The 22,184-nt window shown below is 41.4% G+C and overlaps 2 protein-coding genes and 1 long non-coding RNA gene across 21 annotated transcripts in view; 1 reads left to right on the forward strand and 2 right to left on the reverse strand.

Annotated features, from left to right (window-relative positions):
* The window catches only part of REV1 (REV1 DNA directed polymerase), an 89,557-nt gene extending 82,572 nt beyond the window's left edge, over nucleotides 1-6,985 (forward strand). For 11 of the 17 annotated variants that reach the window (XM_021925103.2, XM_021925101.2, XM_021925104.2 and 8 more), the window contains 8 exons: nucleotides 916-1,081; nucleotides 1,309-1,502; nucleotides 2,746-2,979; nucleotides 3,589-3,709; nucleotides 4,335-4,552; nucleotides 4,641-4,797; nucleotides 5,098-5,200; nucleotides 6,115-6,982. In XM_021925103.2, coding sequence (XP_021780795.2) covers nucleotides 916-1,081; nucleotides 1,309-1,502; nucleotides 2,746-2,979; nucleotides 3,589-3,709; nucleotides 4,335-4,552; nucleotides 4,641-4,797; nucleotides 5,098-5,200; nucleotides 6,115-6,226 — 1,305 coding nt within the window. In that variant the 3' untranslated portion in view covers nucleotides 6,227-6,982. Of the gene's footprint in view, nucleotides 1-915; nucleotides 1,082-1,308; nucleotides 1,503-2,745; nucleotides 2,980-3,588; nucleotides 3,710-4,334; nucleotides 4,553-4,640; nucleotides 4,798-5,097; nucleotides 5,201-6,114 lie in introns of all 17 variants that reach the window. The other 6 variants (XM_003909025.4, XM_017947788.2, XM_017947787.2 and 3 more) reach the window with 2 other exon arrangements.
* LOC110741097 lies at nucleotides 778-2,764 on the reverse strand. Its single transcript, XR_002516789.2, has 2 exons — nucleotides 2,489-2,764; nucleotides 778-2,012 (listed from the first exon to the last, which is right to left on the reverse strand). It is a non-coding gene; the product is annotated as an uncharacterized LOC110741097 (long non-coding RNA).
* A 605-nt stretch (nucleotides 6,986-7,590) lies between the features above and the next one.
* Nucleotides 7,591-22,184, reverse strand: part of EIF5B (eukaryotic translation initiation factor 5B) — a 63,515-nt gene continuing 48,921 nt past the window's right edge. For 2 of the 3 annotated variants that reach the window (XM_021925107.2, XM_021925106.2), the window contains exons 15-24: nucleotides 17,710-17,841; nucleotides 17,159-17,341; nucleotides 16,857-17,018; nucleotides 14,142-14,273; nucleotides 12,871-13,002; nucleotides 12,690-12,766; nucleotides 12,394-12,558; nucleotides 10,456-10,594; nucleotides 8,440-8,601; nucleotides 7,591-8,054 (exon numbers count right to left, since the gene is read on the reverse strand). In XM_021925107.2, coding sequence (XP_021780799.2) covers nucleotides 7,947-8,054; nucleotides 8,440-8,601; nucleotides 10,456-10,594; nucleotides 12,394-12,558; nucleotides 12,690-12,766; nucleotides 12,871-13,002; nucleotides 14,142-14,273; nucleotides 16,857-17,018; nucleotides 17,159-17,341; nucleotides 17,710-17,841 — 1,392 coding nt within the window. In that variant the 3' untranslated portion in view covers nucleotides 7,591-7,946. The remainder of the gene's footprint in view (nucleotides 8,055-8,439; nucleotides 8,602-10,455; nucleotides 10,595-12,393; nucleotides 12,559-12,689; nucleotides 12,767-12,870; nucleotides 13,003-14,141; nucleotides 14,274-16,856; nucleotides 17,019-17,158; nucleotides 17,342-17,709; nucleotides 17,842-22,184) is intronic. The other variant, XM_021925108.2, reaches the window with a different exon arrangement.

Genomic DNA, 22,184 nt, shown 5'->3' on the forward strand with positions numbered 1-22,184 from the left:
TGTATTTTTAGAGACGAGGTTTCACCATGTTGGCCAGGCTGGTCTCAAAGTCCTGACCTCAGGTGATCCACCCGCTTCGGCCTCTCAAAGTGCTGGGATTACAGGCATGAGCCACTGTGTCTGGCCCCCATCTCTACTAAAAATACAAAAATTAGCCGGGTGTTGTGGTACATGCGTTATAGTCCCATCTACTCGGGAGGCTGAGGCAGGAGAATCACTTGAACCCAAGAGACAGAGCTTGCATGAGCCAAGATCATGCCATTGCACTCCAGCCTGGGTGACACAATGAGGCTGTGTCTCAAAAGAGGAAAAAAAAAAAAAGAACCTTTGTAGGTTTAGTTTATTGTGTGCATGTGTAAGTTCAGGGTTGTTCTGGCTTGATTATGGACTTTGTTGAAGGATTAGTCACTAAGCCGGCCGTAACTGTAATTTCTCCCTGAAACACTGTTACGGTGGCACTTTATGGAGGGTCTGCGGTGTGCCTGCGGTTCACCAGTCCCACCGGTATTTTTTGAGAAGTAGTTCATTTTAAAAAGATAAAAATAGTTAAGTTTCCAAGTAGCCTGTCCTCTCTTAAAATTTTTTTTTATCCTAATTTAAAACCTTAGTTGATCAGAACATCAGTGAAATACAGTATTCCACTTGTTTGGATTTTCTGATTTTAAAGACGTTTTGGTATATTTTGGGAGAATTGGATACTCTGAAGTTTGAGATGAATGACCACTCACTAGCTAGTCTAGAAATTGTTTTTGTAATAAGTCATATAGAATGCTGTTGTTTGAATACTTTCATTTAGCTTTATTCTAGAAACAGGATCTAGGAGGTAGTGAAAAGGATTTGCTGAGGATTTTGCTTAGCTGAATTCATATTTTACTTTAGTTTTCCTGGAAGCATACTCTTTATTCTGGGTTCTAGGTTGGGATTCACGTGAATCAGTTGGTTCCAACTAATCTGAACCCTTCCACATGTCCCAGTCGCCCGTCAGTTCAGTCGAGCCACTTTCCTGGTGGGTCATACTCTGTCCGTGATATCTTCCAAGTTCAGAAAGCTAAGAAACCCACAGAAGAGGAGCACAAAGAAGGTTGGTGGTCATCAGTGGGGTTCTCGCTTAGGTGCTGCTTATGTCCTTGGAAAGACGGCAGTTGGTTTTAAACTTGACACAGCTTTATGTGATTTAAAAAAATTATATTCTTCATTATGATGTATCAATAATAAAGTTTTTTTATTTGTAATGGACAGAGGAAATCAGGGATTAAAGGCCCTGCCCGATGATCTGAAGAGGCTATTTTATGTCTTTTCTCTTCGTAGTATTTCGGACTGCTGTGGATCTGGAAATATCATCTGCTTCTAGAACTTGCACTTTGCCACCTTTTCCCGCACATCTGCTGACCAGTCCTGATACTAACAAGGCTGAGTCTTCAGGGAAATGGAACGGTCTGCATTCTCCTGTCAGTGTGCAGTCAAGACTTAACCTGAGTATAGAGGTCCCGTCACCTTCCCAGGTACATTTTTATAGTCCTAAATATAAGTACATTTTATACTCTTAAATATAAGTACAAAAATATAAGTTTACAAATGAAAATGGCATTTTTATTTCTTCATCCATTTCACCAAGAAAGGGAGAATGGGTCACTTGTTCGGGTAGATCATGTTGGATTCTAAATAAGCAATAACTGGGTTGAATGAAAGTGCTTTTGCAAAGATTTGCCACTCTTGCAAGTTGTAAAGCATCGCTGAAAGGCAGTCCTCCTGTGGACTGCCATTGTCTGTGACAGTGGTCATCATGTAGACTTACTGTATTCAGCAAGGCAGCTTTGGTGATTAGTGGTGAAGTAGAGGCCTTATGTCGAAGGGCTTTTGCAGTATTTGCAAACAGGTCTCTGGAGTTTTGGATGGTTTAATTCAGCTTGTGTGGGCTGTACATGTGATATGCTGCTGGCATCCCTTGGTCCTTGAAAGTAAGGTAGCATCTTAAGCTATATTGGGCAAGTTCATTTGTGCCCCCGCTCCCCCTGCACGGAAGGAGGCAGGAGATGTTACATACTGGCTGTAGAACTAGGGGAAGGGGCAATGCTGATATGCTTGTATGGTGACAGATACCCACAATTAGTTACTCCTGGCAGGTAAGATTGGCCTACCCAAGTTGACGGGATTGTATGTTTCCAAAGGGCCAGATGTGCATGGACAGGTGGAGGGAGGCCCTGGTCAAAGGAACAGTGGGCTCTGTCCTGCAAGTTAGAGAAAATTCAGCTTCTAGAAACCCTTTCTTCCAGTGTGCTGCTCTCAGAGTAGAATTATCTGTATTTTTGGGCAGTCTCTCATCTGAGAGGTGAACTTTTGACTCAGGACTGTTAACCTGTCCAGAATTTTAACATGTGCCTCAGGCCTTCACCCCTCCCCAGGGGTGGGATCTAATTTGAGCTTCACCAAGGTATCCGTATCTGTTGGCCCCAATTGCAAGACATTCTGTGAGTATATTTGGACTTACCTGGTCATGTGGTAGTGGCCAGTAGTATATACACTTTTCTCCAGACTACACATACTTCAGGCTTCAATGACAAAAGGCCAAGACGTTCCAAAAATGTGCTGATTTGGGGGTGCTTTCCTAGCTGGATGGTCTGTCTGTACCTTACATTGATTATCCAGTGTTCAAATTGAAATGGAAAGTGGCATGTTAACTCCCAAACACCTCACCTCTGAGCACGCTTTAATAAACTTCAAACTCATATGTTTGGCATTTTATAGCTGGATCAGTCTGTTTTAGAAGCACTTCCACCTGATCTCCGGGAACAAGTAGAGCAAGTCTGTGCTGTCCAGCAAGCAGAGGCACATGGCGACAAAAGGAAAGAACCAGTGAATGGCTGTAACACAGGAATTTTGCCACAACCAGTTGGGACAGTCTTGTTGCAAATACCAGAACCTCAAGAATCGAACAGTGACACAGGAATAAATGTAATAGCCCTTCCAGCATTTTCACAGGTAAGTTAAATATGGGAACCCTCTGCTGTAGTGTCAGTATTCTCACCCCCCTGCTCCAGCTCAGGACCTGTCTCCCTTCCCTTTCTCCCGTAGCTGACACCACTTCCACTGGGAAGGGGAGGGAGGGAAGAGTGGGCTTGTCTCCATCTCCTGCGTCGGCAGGATGTAGCCACTCCGAGCAGCCTCCCGCTGAAGCCAGCAGAGGGAAGAGACGGGGGAGGGCACGATAAGACAGAAGCACATTGATCTGGCGCAAACAGATCAGTGGCCACACTTGAATACAGCAGAGTGGAGATGTGTAATCCTACATGGGGGCAGCAACAATCCGAGCTCCTGTTTTCATGTTTTGCTTCCCATTTTCTACTAGTGCATTTTGCCCAGGTTGCTCTGCTGTTGTAGTGGTTTTTTTTAAGTTAGTACTCTTAATTCCTTGTTCTTGCTCTAACCATTTTGAAGATTTAATCAGCTTTGATATTACGGAACCGTTAAGAATTCGTACAGATCAGAAAAGTAAGATTTGAAAACAAAATCTATTTTGTGAAAAAAGATAAACCAGCTACCATCTAGAAGGGAGTTCAGGTTTGACTTTGACCTTGTCTTTTCCACTAGGTGGACCCTGAGGTATTTGCTGCCCTACCTGCTGAACTTCAAAGGGAGCTGAAAGCAGCATATGATCAAAGACAAAGGCAGGGCGAGAACAGCAGCCACCAGCAGTCAGCCAGCGCATCTGGTGAGCCTTGGAAGTGGCATGTAACAAAAATGAAGATAAAGAGTAATGGAGTCACTGTTGTCTAATTATTGCAGTATATAATGGCCAAAGTCTAAGCTGTTCGTTGCATTAAGAGCTCTTCATATTGGGATAATATCTGAAGTTTACAGTATGAGTAAATATCGTCATATTTTAGTTGGATTTGTGTCTGTACTTTCAGGATTTAAACACACCACTTTTTACTTTTTTAAAAAGTTGGGATAGGACATTACCAGAAGTGTCTTGAATACTTGTTCAGCTAGTTGTCCTTTGAGATGAATAAATCAAAGGAGTCCTTTGAGATGAATAAATCAAAGGATGTAGGTTCAAAATGCATCACAAACACCAAACCCACATTTATTACTACCCATCATAGATGAGCAACATGCCAAAGGCCGAATTAGTAAGTGGCAAAGCAAAGAGAGAACTGGAGAGCCTGCACTTTCAGCCATTGCCATTCACTGCCTCTCACTTGGGGCAGGAGGGGAGGTGTAGGCTAGGGAGCCTGTTGTATCCGGGAGGAGAAAAGAGAACCCAACCTACTATCATCCAGACTATCCGTACTATCAATTTGTTGAGGATCTTGTATCTATCTATCTTCTCTTAGTGCCAAAGAATCCTTTACTTCATCTAAAGGCAGCAGTGAAAGAAAAGAAAAGAAACAAGAAAAAAAAACCCATCGGTTCCCCAAAAAGGATTCAGAGTCCTTTGAAAAACAAGCTGCCAAACAGTCCTGCAAAAACTCTGCCAGGGGCCTGTGGCAGTCCCCAGAAGTTAATTGATGGGTTTCTAAAACATGAAGGAACTCCTGCAGAGAAACCCCTGGTAATTCTTTAACTTTGACCTTCATGAGATCTTAATGTACCCGGAAAATGTGTGAATATAGCAATTTTATCCTTTGTTTTCTTAACAGGAAGAACTCTCTGCTTCTACTTCAGGTGTGCCAGGCCTTTCTAGTTTGCAGTCTGACCCAGCTGGCTGTGTGAGACCTCCAGCACCCAATCTAGCTGGAGCTGTTGAATTCAATGATGTGAAGACCTTGCTCAGAGAATGGATAACTACAATTTCAGGTTGGCTTGGCCTGTGTTAAATGGCCCAAGGCTGAGATGTAGTCGTCTCATGATTTGAGAACATAAACAGACTAAACTATGTAGATTTAACCCATTTCTCTAACTCTAATAAGCTTAAAGCAGCTACCCCAATATCTTTTAAATTCTGGGGCTTGCTTTGACAAGTAACAAAGCCCATTCCTTTGATAGCTGTTAGCAGCGTACTTGTAGAAATGCAGTTTTCCTTTATCCGTGTAGATTTCTGACTTTCTCCTTCAAAAAGATATACTGGTCCTCATTTGAAGTTTTTCCCCTTCCTAGATCCAATGGAAGAAGACATTCTCCAAGTTGTGAAATATTGTACTGATCTAATAGAAGAAAAAGATTTGGAAAAACTGGATCTAGTTATAAAATACATGAAAAGGTAGTAATTCATCACTTTTATCAAATGGGAAAAAATGGCATGTCACAATGGCTAAGTGAGGGTGTACTGAGAAGTTTTAAACTTTCTGGGAAACTGTCCTCATTAGGGTTAATGAAAAAGTGACATCCATTATTCTGTCATGTTGACTAAGTAGTAAATGAAGTTCCAAGTGTGTCGCCCTCAAAGTCTTACATGTGATTAGAAGACCACAGGAAGTGGGCTGGGCGCAGTGGCTCACGCCTGTCATCACAGCACTTAACTTCGGGTGGCTGAGGTGGGTGCATCGTTTTGAGACCAGCCTGGCCAAAATGGCATAACCCCATCTCTAAAATACAAAAATACAAATAAAAAATACAAAAAAATACAAATAAAAAAATACAAAAAAAAAATAAATAACTTGGGGGTGGTTGGTGCCCACCAGTAGTCCCAGTTACTTGGGAGGTAGAGGCTGCAGTGAGCCATGATTGTACCACTGCACTCCAGCCTGACAGCTTGTCTCAAAACAAGCTTTTTTTTTTTTTTTAGTGTTCTAGGATTTTATTTTTTGAAGTAGTCTCACTCTGTCACCCAGGCTGGAGTGCAGTGGTGGCATCTTGGCTTAGTGCAGCCTCTGCCTCCTGGGTTCCAGTGATTCTCCTGCCTCGGCCTCTCGGGTAGCTGGGATTATAGGCATGTGCCACCACGCCCAGCTAATTTTTGTATTTTCTATAGAGACGGGGTTTTACCATGTTTGGCCAGGCTAGTCTCCAACTCCTGACCTCAGGTGATCTGCCCACCTCGGCCTCCCAAAGTGCTGGGATTACAGGCATGAGCTTTTTTTTTTTTTTTTTTTCCGCCAAAATCAATTTTTATTTTTAAAAAGGAATAGTCTGAAGGACTTTACGTGATGGCATTTCTTCTCTCCCCACCTTTAGGTTGATGCAGCAATCGGTGGAATCAGTTTGGAATATGGCGTTTGACTTTATTCTTGACAATGTTCAGGTGGTTTTACAACAAACGTACGGAAGCACATTAAAAGTTACATAAATATTACCAGGGAGCCTGGTGCTCTCCGATCGCTGTGCCATAAGTGCTTGTGAGGTATTTGCAAAGTGCATGATAGTAATGCTCGGAGTTTTTATAATTTTAAATTTCTTTTAAAGCAAGTGTTTTGTACATTTCTTTTCAAAAAGTGCCAAATTTGTCAGTATTGCATGTAAATAATTGTGTTAATTCTTTTACTGTAGCATAGATTCTATTTACAAAATGTTTGTTTATAAAGTTTTATGGATTTTTACAGTGAAGTGTTTACAGTTGTTTAATAAAGAACTGTATGTATATTTTGTACAGGCTCCTTTTTGTGAATCCTTAAAAACTCAACTCTAGGAAGCAACTACTGTTTATTATACTAAAAGGCTGAAAAACCTCCAGGCCAGACTGCTAAGCTCTGAAATTCCTGAGAGGTCTCAGACCGGGATTCTACTTGTTCCAAGAAAGGGTAAAGCTTCTAAACCATCTTATTCTTGTCTCCAAGCATGAACACAGGAGCATGTTCAGAAAATCTTTACTTCTTCCATGTGGAGAAATCTGTATATTTTGAATTAGAAACACCCTCACACCCACTTGAAGATTTTTTCTTGGGAACATTATGTCCCATAGATGAGAGGTGATGTTGTCTTTGCCTCTACTGGCCATTGAGAAACTTTGATGATAAAAAAGAACCGTATAGATTTTCAAACGGATATAAAATATTTTTATGCTATATGTTATACCGTAACTTTAAAATAAAAATGTAGTTTAAAATTCTGTGCTAGTGGATATTTGGAACTTTTTCCTCAAACACCCCACACTGACTTCAACAAACCCTAAAACTAGCTACAGATTACTACTATGAATGAATCATTAAGTTGTGTCTGCAACAATTTAGAAGCACTAAGCCCAAATACCAGGAGATGTATGTATGATGGAATTTTCTAGGACAAAACAGATCCAGATTAATGTATAAAAATCTCGACTGTTACCAGGTGCTGGCATACAAGGTAGTGTGATAGTTGGTAAGATAATTCTTGTCCTAGGAGGACAACTTGTGGGAGAGAAGCTACACTAACATGGAAGCCTAACAGAGCTTGCTGGTGGATGTCTGTTTTCTTTATTGGTAGTTTGGTTTGGAATTGTGATGATTACAATGGACTCATGACTACACAAGCAGTAAAAAGCAGCCAGCTGTGCTTTTACACCATGGTTTCACACAAAGCAGATAAATACCAGAATGCCTAATTTTCTATTTTATAAAAGCCCTAAAGGTATATGGCAGAAGAATGCTGGAAAAATCACTGTGGGAAGAATATGCATAAATAAAGAAGTATTTCTTACATCAAAAAAGTCCCAAGAATCACAAAATCTGCAGAAGCTTGGTTAATCAAATACTGCAGTACTGATTTAATCAGTATAAAATCGAAAGAGCTTTAGATCTGTAATAAAAATCCAAATTTGGGGAAGGGCAAACTTTAAAACAGCAGCCAAGTAGAGAAGGGTTGGGGAAGGGAGAGGTGAGTGAACAGGCACGTTGGAACTGTGGGGACATGTAATTGACCACTGTCAAACCAGTGTAAGTTTCTTGGTTTCTCATGGAAAACATTTTATACACCTATTTTTCTTCCTTCCATACTTAAGTCCATCAGTGTCCAGATACGTCTGTTCCATTTTTTGGTGGGATATTACAACACAGTATTGCATTTACTCCAGTTCCTGCTCCGTGTGAAAAAAATTAGATGATTTCAAATACTTTCTTCAGCTCCACAATAAGCTGCCAGTCACTCTTCTGCATTTCGTCTCTGAACCAGTCTTTGAGTGCATCAATGGACTGCCGGCTGATCTGCAATGCCCGAGGCACAAACAGGGTAAACAGAACGTAACAAACATGTGCCAAAGAAAGCTGTGGCCCCAGACGCCCGCTCTCACCGTAATAAAGCTTATGCAGGGCTTGCCTGCCTAAGGGAGTAGAATTCCGAAATCACATCTGGTTGGCATGTCAGGCACAAGGGGATCTCAAAGTCCTAGCTTTCTCTGTTGGTGCTGCTTTCCTGATGGGGCAACTTCCTCAAAAGACAAGGCCCAGCTAAAGGTCAGGCCCTAATGGGGGATCCAGTCCCATCAGATACTACAATCAAACTGAAGCCCAAGGAGCTTCTGGGCACAGGTGACCCGAGAAGAGTGATTCCCCATTTCTTAAAGTATGCCACTTTTGCCGAAATGCTTACCTTACTGACAAGAATGTCTGTAGCTTCAAAATGTCTTCCAAACATTTTGGGTGACTCACCAGGGATAGGTTCTATTTTTACACAGACTTCTTGTCCTTTTTTTGCAACATCTACTTGTTTATGGTTTATTTCAATACTTGTTACTATTCCAATGTCAACAAACTGTAAAATAACATATTAACAATGCATGCTGAAGAATTCATGCCAATCACAGGCGCCATGGCTGGACAACTGAAATAAGAACTGGAGCAAAAGCCTGTTTTAAAAGTCATGGCAGTGCGATCCTTCATTCATCCCTTAAGGTCTCACAGTGTAACGTTTTGGTAAATTAGGCTGGCACCACCAACACCCTGTTCCCTTCACGACGGCTATAAGAACGACAGGAGATAATGTGCTTTGCAAAACATTCCAAGTGCCCTGTTGACCCAATGTCATTTCATATTTTTGCTCTACCATTTCACATGACAGGTGCCATAATAGAAGGGATCAGCAGGCACAACGGGTCTGAGTCAGGAATGAGCTTGAAGTGACTGGTGGGAATGAAGTCAGAGTGAGGACCGATCCTGAAATTTTAAGAATGATGGCCTGTGAGCATATGAGTGATGTGATCTCAGAGTTTGGGGCAAAAAACCCTGACTCCTTTGTGGAGAAAAGGATTCAGGAGAGTAAGAGTGAAAAGAAAGAGAGCTCTGTTTGATTTAGGAGGCCAAAGCCACATAGAAAATGACACAAATGTCCTGGCTTAGTCCACTGAAATGGTAGAGAATCAATGACAACTTCTAAGTGCCACTGCCCATTACAGGAACCAGGTTTGGGGCAGGGAAAGTACTAGATGAGGCTGGAACATCTCACTGCACCAGAAGGGAAGAAGATGCTCAGACTACTGTGTGTCAAGGATATAGGAGCCAGTTTAAATGAGCTCCTACTGACCACACTGGACAATCTATCAAAAGAATAAAGGTAATGGATTATATTTAAAAAACAACAAAACAAAAAAACCCCTGCTAAGTCTATGAGTCAATAAAAAGGTCAGTGGGAAGAGGTTCTTTCTAAGAAATGGGGGGACAGGTATATCCACAATTTTGCCACCATCTATGTAACAGCTGACAGGCAAGGCTTGCCAGTGGGTACGAAAACCACTGGGATAAAGGCTGTTGGGAAACAGGATGTCCATTGGGAACTCCAGGTACCAGATAGATTACAGAGTAATTACAAAGGGCAAGTTTCTAATGGAGATGACTGGCGGCTAGCACTTCCCCGGGGAAGAAGAGCGTCGGCAGCAGTGAGACAGGCTGGCTCATGCAGGACGCAGGCACACAGGGAAACCGCATGAGTGTCTTTCCAATAATGCTAACCTGTGTCTACTCGGGAGGGAGAGACAGATAAATCCAAATGGAGAAGGAATTTGCAAAACCACTGGGACACTTCAAAAAGGATGGAGGACTGTTCTTGACTGAGGCTTAACCACAAAACAGCCCCAGTACAATGCAGTTTGCAGGGCACTGAGCCAGATCCGTGGGGAGAGTTACCAAGACATCTTTGGGATAATTGGTGAAATGCTGAGGGCTGCAAATTATAGGATATTGTTGAAATATTAATTTTTCTTAGGTATGCTGATAGAAAGGGAAGGTAAACATGGGTGTTCATTATACTAATTTTTAAGCTTTTCCACAGGCTTGAAACCTTTCAAAATAAAATAAAAGGCAGTAATTTCAAGTGCCTTGGAGCCCAATTAACTGAAGCACGAGATCAGGGCTGAGTCAACACTGACTATGGAGCACTGGTATTTACCAACACTGAAGCACAGCAGGTGACAGGCTCTGCTTGTTTTAAAGTTACCACATTTTCTTCCTACTGAGGTAAAACACACTGAAACATTTGTTAAGAAGGTGGAGACCACACTAAATACACAGCCCAGTACTGTGACCTACAGGCACAAAGCTGTGTTGCTACGACTCTTGGACACCCATTTACTGCTTTAAGAAATGACCCACAAAATGTACAACTAGAACTTACATTTTTGCTTGGGACACACATGGGTGTCCCCTGTTTCACCTGACCTGCTTCCACTGTCACCCCCATCACTATCGGATCTCGAGAATTAAAAATGTACTGAGGGAGGATTTTCATCTTGCAGGGAAATACTGCTATGTGCCTGAAAGAAAAAAAGAGAAGAATTTTTAAGCTTACAGAATCACTTAAATATAAACAGAAAAACTGCAGCTGAACATCAGGCTTCTCGCATTGGAGGAACAAGGTGCTTCTTCCTTTTCTTCTTAACCTCCTCCTCCCCGTTCTACTGCTTCCCAAGTCTGGGCTTTCTTCTCTTTTAAAGCCCTACCTCCAACAGAAGCTGCATCACAGGAGCGTTCTGTTCCTAGTCTGAACACTGAGCTTGGCTGCTGAAGCTGTCAGCCAGGCTGGGGCTAGAACCTAGGCAGCACCTGGTGACAGGCAGGGCTTCGTTGGGCACGTGTGTAGGCTACTGGGGGACCACAGAGGCATCAAACCACATTATCACCCTCCTTTTCTCCACCACATTCCCAAACCATGGATCCAGAAGGCCACTACATGGCGACCCCGCTTCCTGAGCACACGCTTCAAGTGCGGTCAACGTTTCCGGCCGCGTGTTAATCAAGCAGAGTTCTTCTCACTCCAGCTTTCATGATCTAAAGTGAGCACATACCAGTCTAAATCCGAATATTTACTAGTAAGCGCCACTTAAAAATGTATCCCAAACTACACCATCACTCCTATCATCACTGTGGTCTGAATCACCTAGACCTCTTGCTTGGACTGTGGGAGCCTCCTGACGGGGTCTTGCCACTGACTTCCTAACAACCCGAGGTCCACATAACAACCCAGTGAGCCAGTCTGATGGTGAACACAGCCTTGGCAATGGCTTCTTGCACAACTCAGAGAAGCTCAATCCTTCCCATGGCCTGTAAGATGCTTGACGATACAGGTCCCACCACCCTCTCTGACCTCATTTATCACTGTCCCCTCTGGTCACTCCGCCTCACACTGCTGTTCTCTCTGGACACTCCCCATGGGCGCTCTGTCTGAAGAGATGAGATGCCTTCCTCAACCACATCATTAATCACAGTCTCTCCTCTCCTTATCTAGGCCCTTCCCTGCTTTATTTGGTTTTTCAGCACTTCTCAACATGTGTTGATTGTCCTGCAATAAGAGCCTGTCCCAGACTAGGCACAGTGGCTCACACCTATAATCCCAGCACTTCGGGAGGCAGAGGCAGGTGGATCACTTGAGCTCAGGAATTCAAGACCAGCCTGGCCAACATGGCAAAACCCTGTCCTACCAAAAATACAACAAATTAGCCAGGCATAGCGGCGTGAGCCTGTAGTCTCAACCACTCGGGAGGCTGAGGTGGGAGGCTCACTTGAGCCCGGTAGGCAGAGGCTGGAGTAACCCGTGATCATGTGACTGCACTAAGCATGGGTGACAGAACGAGACCCTGTCTCAGAGGAGGGAGGCCGGCCTGGTTCTTGGCTGATGCTTCCTCTACCACTGCAGCAATGTAGTTAATTCCTGCACTGTGAGTACCTGGAAAGTTTGCTACAGGAATGGACTTCTCTCCCACAGAATCTCTCACCTTATTTCCCAGTTTTCCTCCCTCAAGTTTTGTTACTTCCAATCTGTGTAATCCCAGATGAGCAAGATAAAGTCCCAAAATTTAATAACTACTAACCCATTAACAAGACCCAAGCCTGCTAAGATTATATGAAACTGAAGTCACAGACAAGACTTGTTTGCATACTGCTGGAATGTCCCCAGTATGTTGGGTTTCTGGTTTGCAACACACCATTTCAGGATGCAGCCTCTGGTAGATGAGTAAATGCCATGATTTTGCTGTTTACAGCCCTTTCTAGAATTCAGTAATTCTCAATCATGTTCATTAACAAAGACTCGAAGTAAATAAAAACAGTAACTTACTTAAATTCTTCTTGTTTCTGTTTCTTGTAGTCTTGTCTATATTTTGTAAAGGCATCAAATAAATGATAAATAATTTCTGCACTAAAAATTCTAACTCCTAAACTATCAGCCATTTCTTGTGCATCTCGTTCAATTCTCACATCGAAGGCCAAAATTACTGCATACCTAAAAGGTTAAAACACATCAAAAACCATTCAATGAAAACCAGTATGTCACAGAGGACGGTTTTTAAAGATAGGACAGTTTTAAGATAGGTAAGTAACATGAAAGCCTTCATAACGAGAGAAATTACTTACTGAGGGTCATGTTCCAACATCACTGAAGCCTTCATAACATCTTTTTTATGCACTGGGCCAATGTTTATTCCTGCATACTGAAAAAATGGGAGTTTCCATGTTTATGTATCAGGTAATGGTAATGGCACCAAAAACCACGACCAACCACCACTCACTTGTGGAGCTAGGTGTAATTACTTACGGGCACTTCTGATGTTTTCAGAAATTCAAGTAGAGCTTCCAAAGAACCCAGTGTAGATGCCTGGACATAGACTCCTTTTTCTTCTAATTTGATAGCATTTAGTGTCTGCTTTAACTCATGGATCAATTCATCCTTGTAAAGAAATCAGATTTGATAAGGTTGTCAACACACCTCTATCCTCAGCAGTCTAGAATTAAATTGTGTTTCTCTCTTTGGTCAAGTACTTATCTGCAAATATGAAACTAAGGCTTAGATAGAGCAGGGCATAACAGAACCTGTGCTGGAATGGAGGAGGAGATTTGGGGGCCACACCCTGACTGTATCTCGCTTCACCTGTCTTTAGTTTGCTAATTTTGAAATATGTTTAATCTCTGCTCCACAATAGATGGGTGGGCAGAATTAAACAGTAGAGAAGAAAAATTTTTTTAAAGTTAAAAAAGCACCACATAACTGTAATGTGTTACGATAGCCCAAAAGCTCAGCTTGACTGTGTTAACTAGGAAATACCATGATCTCCTGATCTCAGCAGCTCCTTCCTCCATCACTGCTCGTCTAGAAATGGAAGAAGAGATTTTAACCAGAAATAAGTAAAACAAGTTTATCAATGCCACTGAAGGGACATAAGTCCACTCCATACTCAGGACTGGCTGAAGAGGCAGGCCTGTCCTATTCTCTCACTGGCCCTGAGATAGTTTATTCCCAACAGCATGACTTGATGCTGCCTAATAAACATGGCCCTAGGACACAAGAGCCATGTGCTGGGAACAGTTATATTTTCTCTTTGGCAAGTGAACAAACTATGGCTCAAAGTCCACTTTTATGAAACTACAATGGACATGGGCCAAAAAAGAATATACAACTTCTAGCTTTTTTTTTGAGACAGGGTCTTGCTGTCGCCCAGGTTGGAGTGCAGTGGCACGATCTCGGCTCATTGCAGCCTCTGCCTCCCAGGTTCAAGTGATTCTCCTGCCTCAGCCTCCCAAGTAGCTGGGATTACAGGCGTGCATCACCATGCCCAGCCAACTTGTAGCTTTTGACTCATTTTTTTATTTGAATAAAATGCATTATTTTTATAATTCTAGTACACATAAAAATCATACCAATTCCTATGACTGTACAAACTGAAGTAATTCAAAAGCGTCAAGTTTGCTAAGAGGCCAAGAGACGGCGGGCTTCACAAAGACAAAGCCAGTTGTGGTCACCAACCCTAGCATGTGCAATGCTGACACGTGCCAGAACTTTTGAGGAAAAAAAATTTTTAATGAACTTACTTTAAGAACAGGGATTTCATCTTCTTTATAAGCCACAAGGAGGGGTAAACCAGCCAATGTCTTCTCCAGGTCTTTTCCAAGAATCTTTACCCCCTGAGCTGCTTCTACTTCTTTATGCTTTTCATACTGGTTCTATAGAGAGAAAAACATTTGCTACCAAATGTACTTTAAAAGTGGTTAGCAGTAGGAGATGATAGAATCTCATCATGATCTTAGAGGTTTCTTAAACTAGGCACGAAAAGCAATAACCACAAAATAAAAGATTGATATATTTAACATTAAAATGAAATATTTCCATTTCTCAAAATACCACAGGAAAAAAAAAAGTCACAAGAGTAGAAGATACTGCAAAACACACCAACTAACAAACCAGTATCCTGACTATATAAGCGCATATACATCTGTAAGAAAGATAATGCAGAAGAAAAATGTACATCTCACGAAGGAGGAAATAAATGGCTAATAAACATTTTTCAATGACCAACCAGGTTAACAATTAGGCACATGCACACTGAAACGGCAATGAGCTACACACCAGAATGGCAAAAAAATTTTAAATCTGACATCCAAGAACTGATGAAGATGTAAAACAATGAAACTAATACTGCGGTTGAGAATATAATTTGTTACACCCACTGTAGACAAGTGTGGCCTTCACTCCTAGGTATACATAACCTGGGAAACTGGCACAAACACATCAAGAGATATACACAAAAGTTCACAGCAGCAGCATCGTTAGTAAGAACAAAAATTAAAAACTGGGCTGGGTGCGGTGGCTCACACCTGTAATCCCAGCACTTAGGGAGGCTGAAGTCAGGAGTTCGAGACTAGCCTAGCCAACATGGTGAAACCCCATCTCTACTGAAAATACAGAAATTAGCCGGACATGGTGGCATGCACCTGTAATCCCAGCCTGGATGACAGAGTGAGACTCCGTCTCAAAAAAAAAATAAAAAATAAAATAAAACTGGAGATCACCTACATTTCCCATCAACAGAACAGATAGATATGTTGTGATACAGTCACACAATGGAAAAGAAATCTTAAAATTATATACATTTTTTTCACTAAAGGAAGCCAGATATAGGCCAGGCATGGTGGCTCATGCCTATAATCCCAGCACTTTGGGGAGATGAAAGTGGGTGGATTGCTTGAGCCCAGGAGTTCAAGACCAGCTTGGGCAACATGGCAAAGTCCCATCTGTAAACAAAGTAGCCAGGTGTGGTGGTGTGCACCTGTAGTCCCAGCTATTCAGGAGGCTGAGGTGGGAGGATCGCCTGAACCCCAGGGAGGTTGAGGCTGCAGTGAGCTGTGACTGCACCACTGCACTCCAGCCTGAGTGACAGAGTGAGAGCCTATCTCCCAAAAAAAAAAAAAAAAAAAAAAAAAAAAAAAAAAGCCAGCTATAAAAGTACACACTTAGAATAACTCCATTTCTACATAAAGTCTATAGACACGTCTAAGGGAAGTACTCTCAGACACAAAAACAAAGCAAAGCAAGGATATCTGTTACTATCATAAAATGCAACCATGGTTAACTCTATGAAAGGTCTGGGGGTAGGAGGGGAAGGTGGGGAGGGTTGATCAGGAAGAAGCACACAGGAAGCCTCTGGGTACCAGCAGCATTCTCATTCTCCATCTGGTTGCTTCCCAAAAATGTGTTAAACTTTTCTGCTATGTTTTGTGTACTTTTCAGGAGCAATTATTTTATTTCACAATTAAAAATGTTAATAAAAAACTACAGTTGACCCTTGAACAACTGCGTGTGTCCACTTACACCCAGATTTTCTTCCACCTCTGCCACCAAAGACAAGACCAACCCCTCTCCTTCCTCCCTGTCAGCTTACTCAACATGAGGATAAGAATGAGGACCATTATGATGATCCACTTCCACTTAACAAATAGTAAATCTGTTTTCTCTTCCTTATGATTTGCTTAATCACGTTTTCTTTTCTCTAGCTTGTTTTATTGTAAGAATGCAGTATGTAATATATAAAACATACAAAACGTGTTAACCGACTGTTTATGTGATCGGTGAGGCTTCTGGTCAATGGTAGGCTACTAGGAGTTAAGTTTTTGGGGAGTCAAAAAATATATGTGGCCGGGCGCGGTGGCTCAAGCCTGTAATCCCAGCACTTTGGGAGGCCGAGGCGGGTGGATCACGAGGTCAGGAGATCGAGACTATCCTGGCTAACATGGTGAAACCCCGTCTCTACTAAAAATACAAAAAACTAGCCGGGCGTGGTGGCGGGCGCCTGTAGTCTCAGCTACTTGGGAGGCTGAGGCGGGAGAATGGCGTGAACCCGGGAGGCGGAGCTTGCAGTGAGCCGAGATCACGCCACTGCACTCCAGCCTGGGAGACACAGCGAGACTCCGTCTCAAAAAAAAAAAAAAAAAAAATATATGTGGATTTTCAACTGGCCAGGGAGTCAGTACCCCTAGCCCTCATGTTGTTCAAGAGTCAACTGTAGTTGGCAGTGTAGAACCAAAACAATGTAGTTTAGTATCTGGGAAAGGCCTAGTCTGGTAAGCAGGTACTTTCACGCATCTCTACTCTTGACAGACAGGCCTTCCAGTACGATGACATCTAAGATAAAAGGGAGAGCGAGGGATGTTATGTGTTCTGTATTAAGTCAAACAGCTTTAAAGGTGAGGAAACAATCTCAGCAGAACTTTACAAGTCCCCCTGTGTCAACGCTTACCACCTCAGCGTACCTTCACTCGTAATTCCTTCATAGGAGGAGGTAACAGGAGGCCTCGGATCTGAGTTACAATGGGCCCTTCCACTCCAGGAACAATGATTGTATCTCCTTCCTTCAAACGCCCATTGATCAAGATGACATCTATCGTGGTGCCCATCCCTGGGAGAGCTTTAACCTACAAGACGTTATTACAAAGAGAAAGACGTACATACAATGCACCATGTTCATTAAATCTGAAAGTAGTCAATATCCTCCACTCAAGGAACTTGCCATTTAAAAAAAAAAAAGACAATAAACTGAAAAATTGATCATTACCTCCATCACCTGTGCCCTCAGCTCTTCACAGTGCGCAAGTCTCTTGCTCAACATGGTCTGAGTTAACTCAACAAGAAGGTAGATCAGACTTCCCATGCCATCACCAGTATGTGCAGAGGTAGGTACCAAAGACACAAAAGTGCGGGGATCTTTATTCTCATAAAACAAAGCAGCATTCAAACCCTAGGAGCAAAAATCATCCAAAACGCCAGGCTGTAAAGAAAACGTATCTGGAATAGGTGTGACTAACTAGAAGGCGAATGAGCAAATGGCTCGTCATTTTGAAACTCCTCATAAAAACTAAAAATGATCATGTATATTCTATAAGCATTAACTGTATTACAGCAAAGTAGTTCTAAGTCAACTCAGTTTTCTAAATTAAAGTATTCAGACTGCAAAGAAAAAGGAGAAAAAGGAAGAAGAATTTTAAAAAAGTAATTGCTGTCAACAGAGGAAAAGAACCAGTATTAACGAAAACACTGACTTCATTATAAAGATAACATAATAACTATTCTGAGATAGGCTCTTCGGAAAGAAGGAAGCCTTCTTACCTGCTGTGCAAATTCTACAATAATAGCCTTTGCTCGCTCCTCAAATTCATCTTTTGTATTCTTTTTCTGCTTCTTTAAAGTAGCAGCCACATCAGAGTCGGGACTCTTTTTCCAATCATACAACCTATCAATCTGAAAAAGTTTTTTCATGAGAAAGAGCTCTAAAAAATTCAGAACATTCAAGAATTGCATTAATAGCTCCAGAAAATTCCTCATGTATGTCTCATCTATACAGAACAGTGTGACTGACTTACTCATACACTTTATTGTACCAAAAGCTCCTTTCAGACTGCTTATCGGCACCTGCTCTTAAATTAGAAGCTGCTGCAGTGCCATGCTGCCCTGTCAACCTCCATGAGTTCCTAAGTGGCTGCCATTTGTTTGCAAAAGATAATATCCTAGAATTATCCTAAGACTATTAATGTATATTGTTGAAATTCCAAAACAGTTTTTGTAACAGGAACAATCAATCCCAGCAAGTACCATCACTATAAAATTATATACCAAAAACTTAAAAATGTATATATATTTTCTGTCTTAGGGAACAGCCTATTTTAATTGTTTTATTGCTCAAATTAGGATTAAACCTGTTTTGTTAATGACAGAATCTATTTTCCCTCACTTTTCAACAAGAGAGATAAATGAACATAGAAGAAATGAAAAATACTGACTAGCCAAACAACCACCCAACCAAAAGCATAATCTGGGGACTGAGTTTAGGGTGATCAAATAAAGAAGCAGATGACTCTGAATGCTACTAAGGAGACAAATCAGTAGGAAATGACAGATGTTAAAATTAGAATATGAGGTCCTTAGAGTATTTATAAACATGTTCAACACCTTTAAAGGAAAAGCCTGAAGCTTGTAAAGCTAAATAATAAAACCATGTCTAACTAGTACTTAGAAATTAATACCTTTAAATGCTTATATCAGAAAAGAATATCAATAAAACCAAAAGCTAATTCTTTGAGATAATTCAATTCCTGCACATTCTTTCAGAAAACAGAGGAGGAAATACTTCTCAACTCATCTTACGAGGCCAACATTACTCTGATATGAAAACCAGATAAAAGGCATTACAAGAAAACTACATATGCATATCACTCATGAACACAGACACAAAAACAACAATGAAACATTACAAATCAAATCTAGCAATATATCAAAAGGATAACAAATGACAACCAACCAGGGTTTATTTTAATAAAGTTGGTTTAACATTTTAAAAATTCAACAGGAATTATGTTGTTAACAGAACGAAGGAGAAAATCCACGTGAACATCTCTAAATATGCAGGAAAAGAATTTGACAATATCAACAACCATTCATGATTAAAGAAATAAAAACATAAAGCACTCTAAACAACCTAGAATAGAAGGAAACTTCCTCAAACTTAATAAAGGGCATTGACAAAAAACACAAAAAAACCTACAGCTGACATCATATGTAAGAGTGAAAGACTGAGCACTTTCCCCTAATATCAGGAATAACGAAAGGATGACGTCTACTGTCATTCCTTCTATTCAATATTATTTAGAAGGTCTAGTTAGTACAATAAAGAAGAAAAAGAAGTAGAAAGCATGTAGATAAGGGGGAAAAACTGCATTTATAAGCAGATAACATAATCACATACATAGAAAAACCCACATTATTTACAAAAGAAGATACTAGGCCTAATCAGTGAATTTAACAAGGTCACAAGATACAAACTGAATGTAAATGTCATAAACAGCTGGAAATCAAAAAAATGTTCATGCTATTTACAACAGCATTAAACCATGAAATACCTAGGGATAAATTCAGAAAAATATGTTCAACGTGTGGACAATAAAACTACAAAATATTGCCAAGAGAAAGTAAAGAAGGCCTGGCCAGGCATGGTGGCTGTCTTAAATCTTAATACTTTGGGAGGCTGACGCAGGCAGACTGCTTGAGCCCAGGAGTTCAGGACCAGCCTGGGTAACACAGTGAGATCTTGTCTCTATTTAAAAAAATAAATAAAAAATAATTTTTAAAAATGGTAAAGGACTAAGTAAATGTACAGAGATACCAGGTTCACTGATCAGAAGATGCAATATTGCTAAAAGAACCAATTCTCTCAAAATTTATCTACAGATTGAAAAGCAATCCCAATCAAAATCCTAAAAGGCTTTTTTTGAAAACTTTATATTGAAATCCAAGGACCTAAAATAGCCAAAACAATATAAAGAAAAACTAAGTTGAAGGATTTACCACTACCAGTTTTCACAACTTTACTATGAAGCTATAATGAGACAGGGTAGTAGTGGCATGAGAATGTACACAGAACACTGGAACAAAAGACAGATTCTAGGAACAGACATATATGGTCAACTAACTGTTGACAAAGATTCCAAACTAATTCCACGGGGGAAAAAATAATCTTTTCAGCAAAGAGTCTTTAAATAACAAAATATTTCTATGGAAAAAAAGTAAACCCTGACCTCACACTATATAAAAAAAGATCATCAATCTCAATGTAAAAGCTTAAACTATTAAACATCTGGAAACACCCGAGAAAAATGTAATGAACTTGGGATAGGAAAAGATTACTTACATAAAACACAAATCATAAAAAAAATTAATGGGGGCCAGGCATGACGGCTCATGCCTGAAATCCCAGGACTTTGGGAGGCCAAGGTGGGCGGATCACTTGATGTCAGGAGCTCAAGACCAGCCTGGCCAACATGGTGAAACCCTGTCTCTACTAAAAATACAAATTGGCTGGGTGTGGTGGCGTGTACCTGTAATTCCAGCTACTTGGGAGGCTGAGGAACAAGAATCACTTAAACCCAGGAGGCACAGGTGCAGTGAGCTGACATAATGCCACTGTACTCCAGCCTGGGCGACAGAGCAAGGCCCTGTCCCAAAAATAAATAAAATATAAAAATTAATTGCATTTCACCAAAATCAGAAATTTCTTCTCTTCAAAACACACTATTAAGAAAAGGAGGCTGGGCACAGTGTCTCATGCCTGTAATCCCAGCACTTTGGTTGGCCAAAGTGGTGGATCACTTGAGGCCAGGAGTTTGAGATCAGCCTGGCCAACATGGCAAAACCCCATCTTTACTAAAACACACATATACACACATACACACACACATACACATACAAAGAAAAAAAAAGAAAAGAAAAGAAGCCCTAACCGCGTGCGGTGGTGCATGCCTGTAATCCCAGCTACTGGTGGTTCAGGCACAACAATCGCTTAAGTCTGGGAGGCGGACATTGTAGTGAACCAAGAGTGTGCCATACTGCACTCCAGCCTGGGCTACAGCGAGAGACAGTCACCAAAAGAAAAAACACACACACACATACAAACACACAAAAAAACAAAACAAAGAAAATGAAAAACCAAGTCCCAGACCATAAGAATATATCAGCAGTACATACAAGTGAAAAAGGAGTTTTTTGTTTTTTGTTTTTTTTGGAGACGGAGTCTCACTCTGTCGCCCAGCCTGGAGTGCAGTGGCGCGATCTCTGCTCACTGCAAGCTCTGCCTCCTGGGTTAACGCCATTCTCCTGCCTCAGCCTCCCTAGAAGCTGGGACTACAGGCACCGCCACCACACCTGGCTAATTTTTTTGTATTTTCAGTAGAGATGGGGTTTCACCGTGTTCACCAGGATGGTTTCGATCTCCTGACCTCGCGATCCGCCCGCCTCGGCCTCCCAAAGTGCTGGGATTACAGGCGTGAGCCACCTCGCCCGGCCAGGAGTTATTTTTTTATTTTTATTTTTTTTGAGACGGAGTCTTGCTCTGTCATCCAGGCTGGAGTGCGGTGGTGCAATCTCGGCTCACTGCAAGCTCCGCCTCCTGGGTTCACACCATTCTCCTGCCTCAGCTTCCTGAGTAGCTGGGACTACAGGCGCCCGCCACCATGCCCGGCTAATTTTTTGTATTTTTAGTAGAGACGGGGTTTCACTGTGTTAGCCAGGATTGTCTCGATCTTCTGACCTCGTGATCCACCTGCCTCGGCCTCCCAAAGTGCTGGGATTACAGGCGTGAGCCACCGTGCCCGGCCCAAAAAAAGGAGTTATATACATAGAACCAGAAGTATAAAGAACTCTTAAAACTCAACAGTAAAACAACAATCTAATAAAGAACAAAGGATTTTGAACATACTTTTCAAAGAAACAGATATTGTCATCTCTCTCTAAGCATAAGTACATGAAAAGCTGCATAAAGCCATTAGTCACTGTGGAAACAAACTAGACCACAGTAATTTAGCCCTCAACTACACACCTACTAGAATGCTGAAGGCAGGGCAACTATTCACAAAGATATGCAGAAACAGGAATTCTCAACAGATAAATGGATGAAGTGCAGCATTATTCGGAGAGTGGACTACTATTCAGCAATAAAAAGGAAAAACCTTTTATACATATAATGACAACATGAATAAAGCGTAATAACGTAACAAAAAATGCCAAACTTAAAAAATGACATACTATATGATTTC

This window comes from Papio anubis, chromosome 14, assembly GCF_008728515.1.
Source record: "Papio anubis isolate 15944 chromosome 14, Panubis1.0, whole genome shotgun sequence".
NCBI lineage: Eukaryota > Metazoa > Chordata > Mammalia > Primates > Cercopithecidae > Papio > Papio anubis.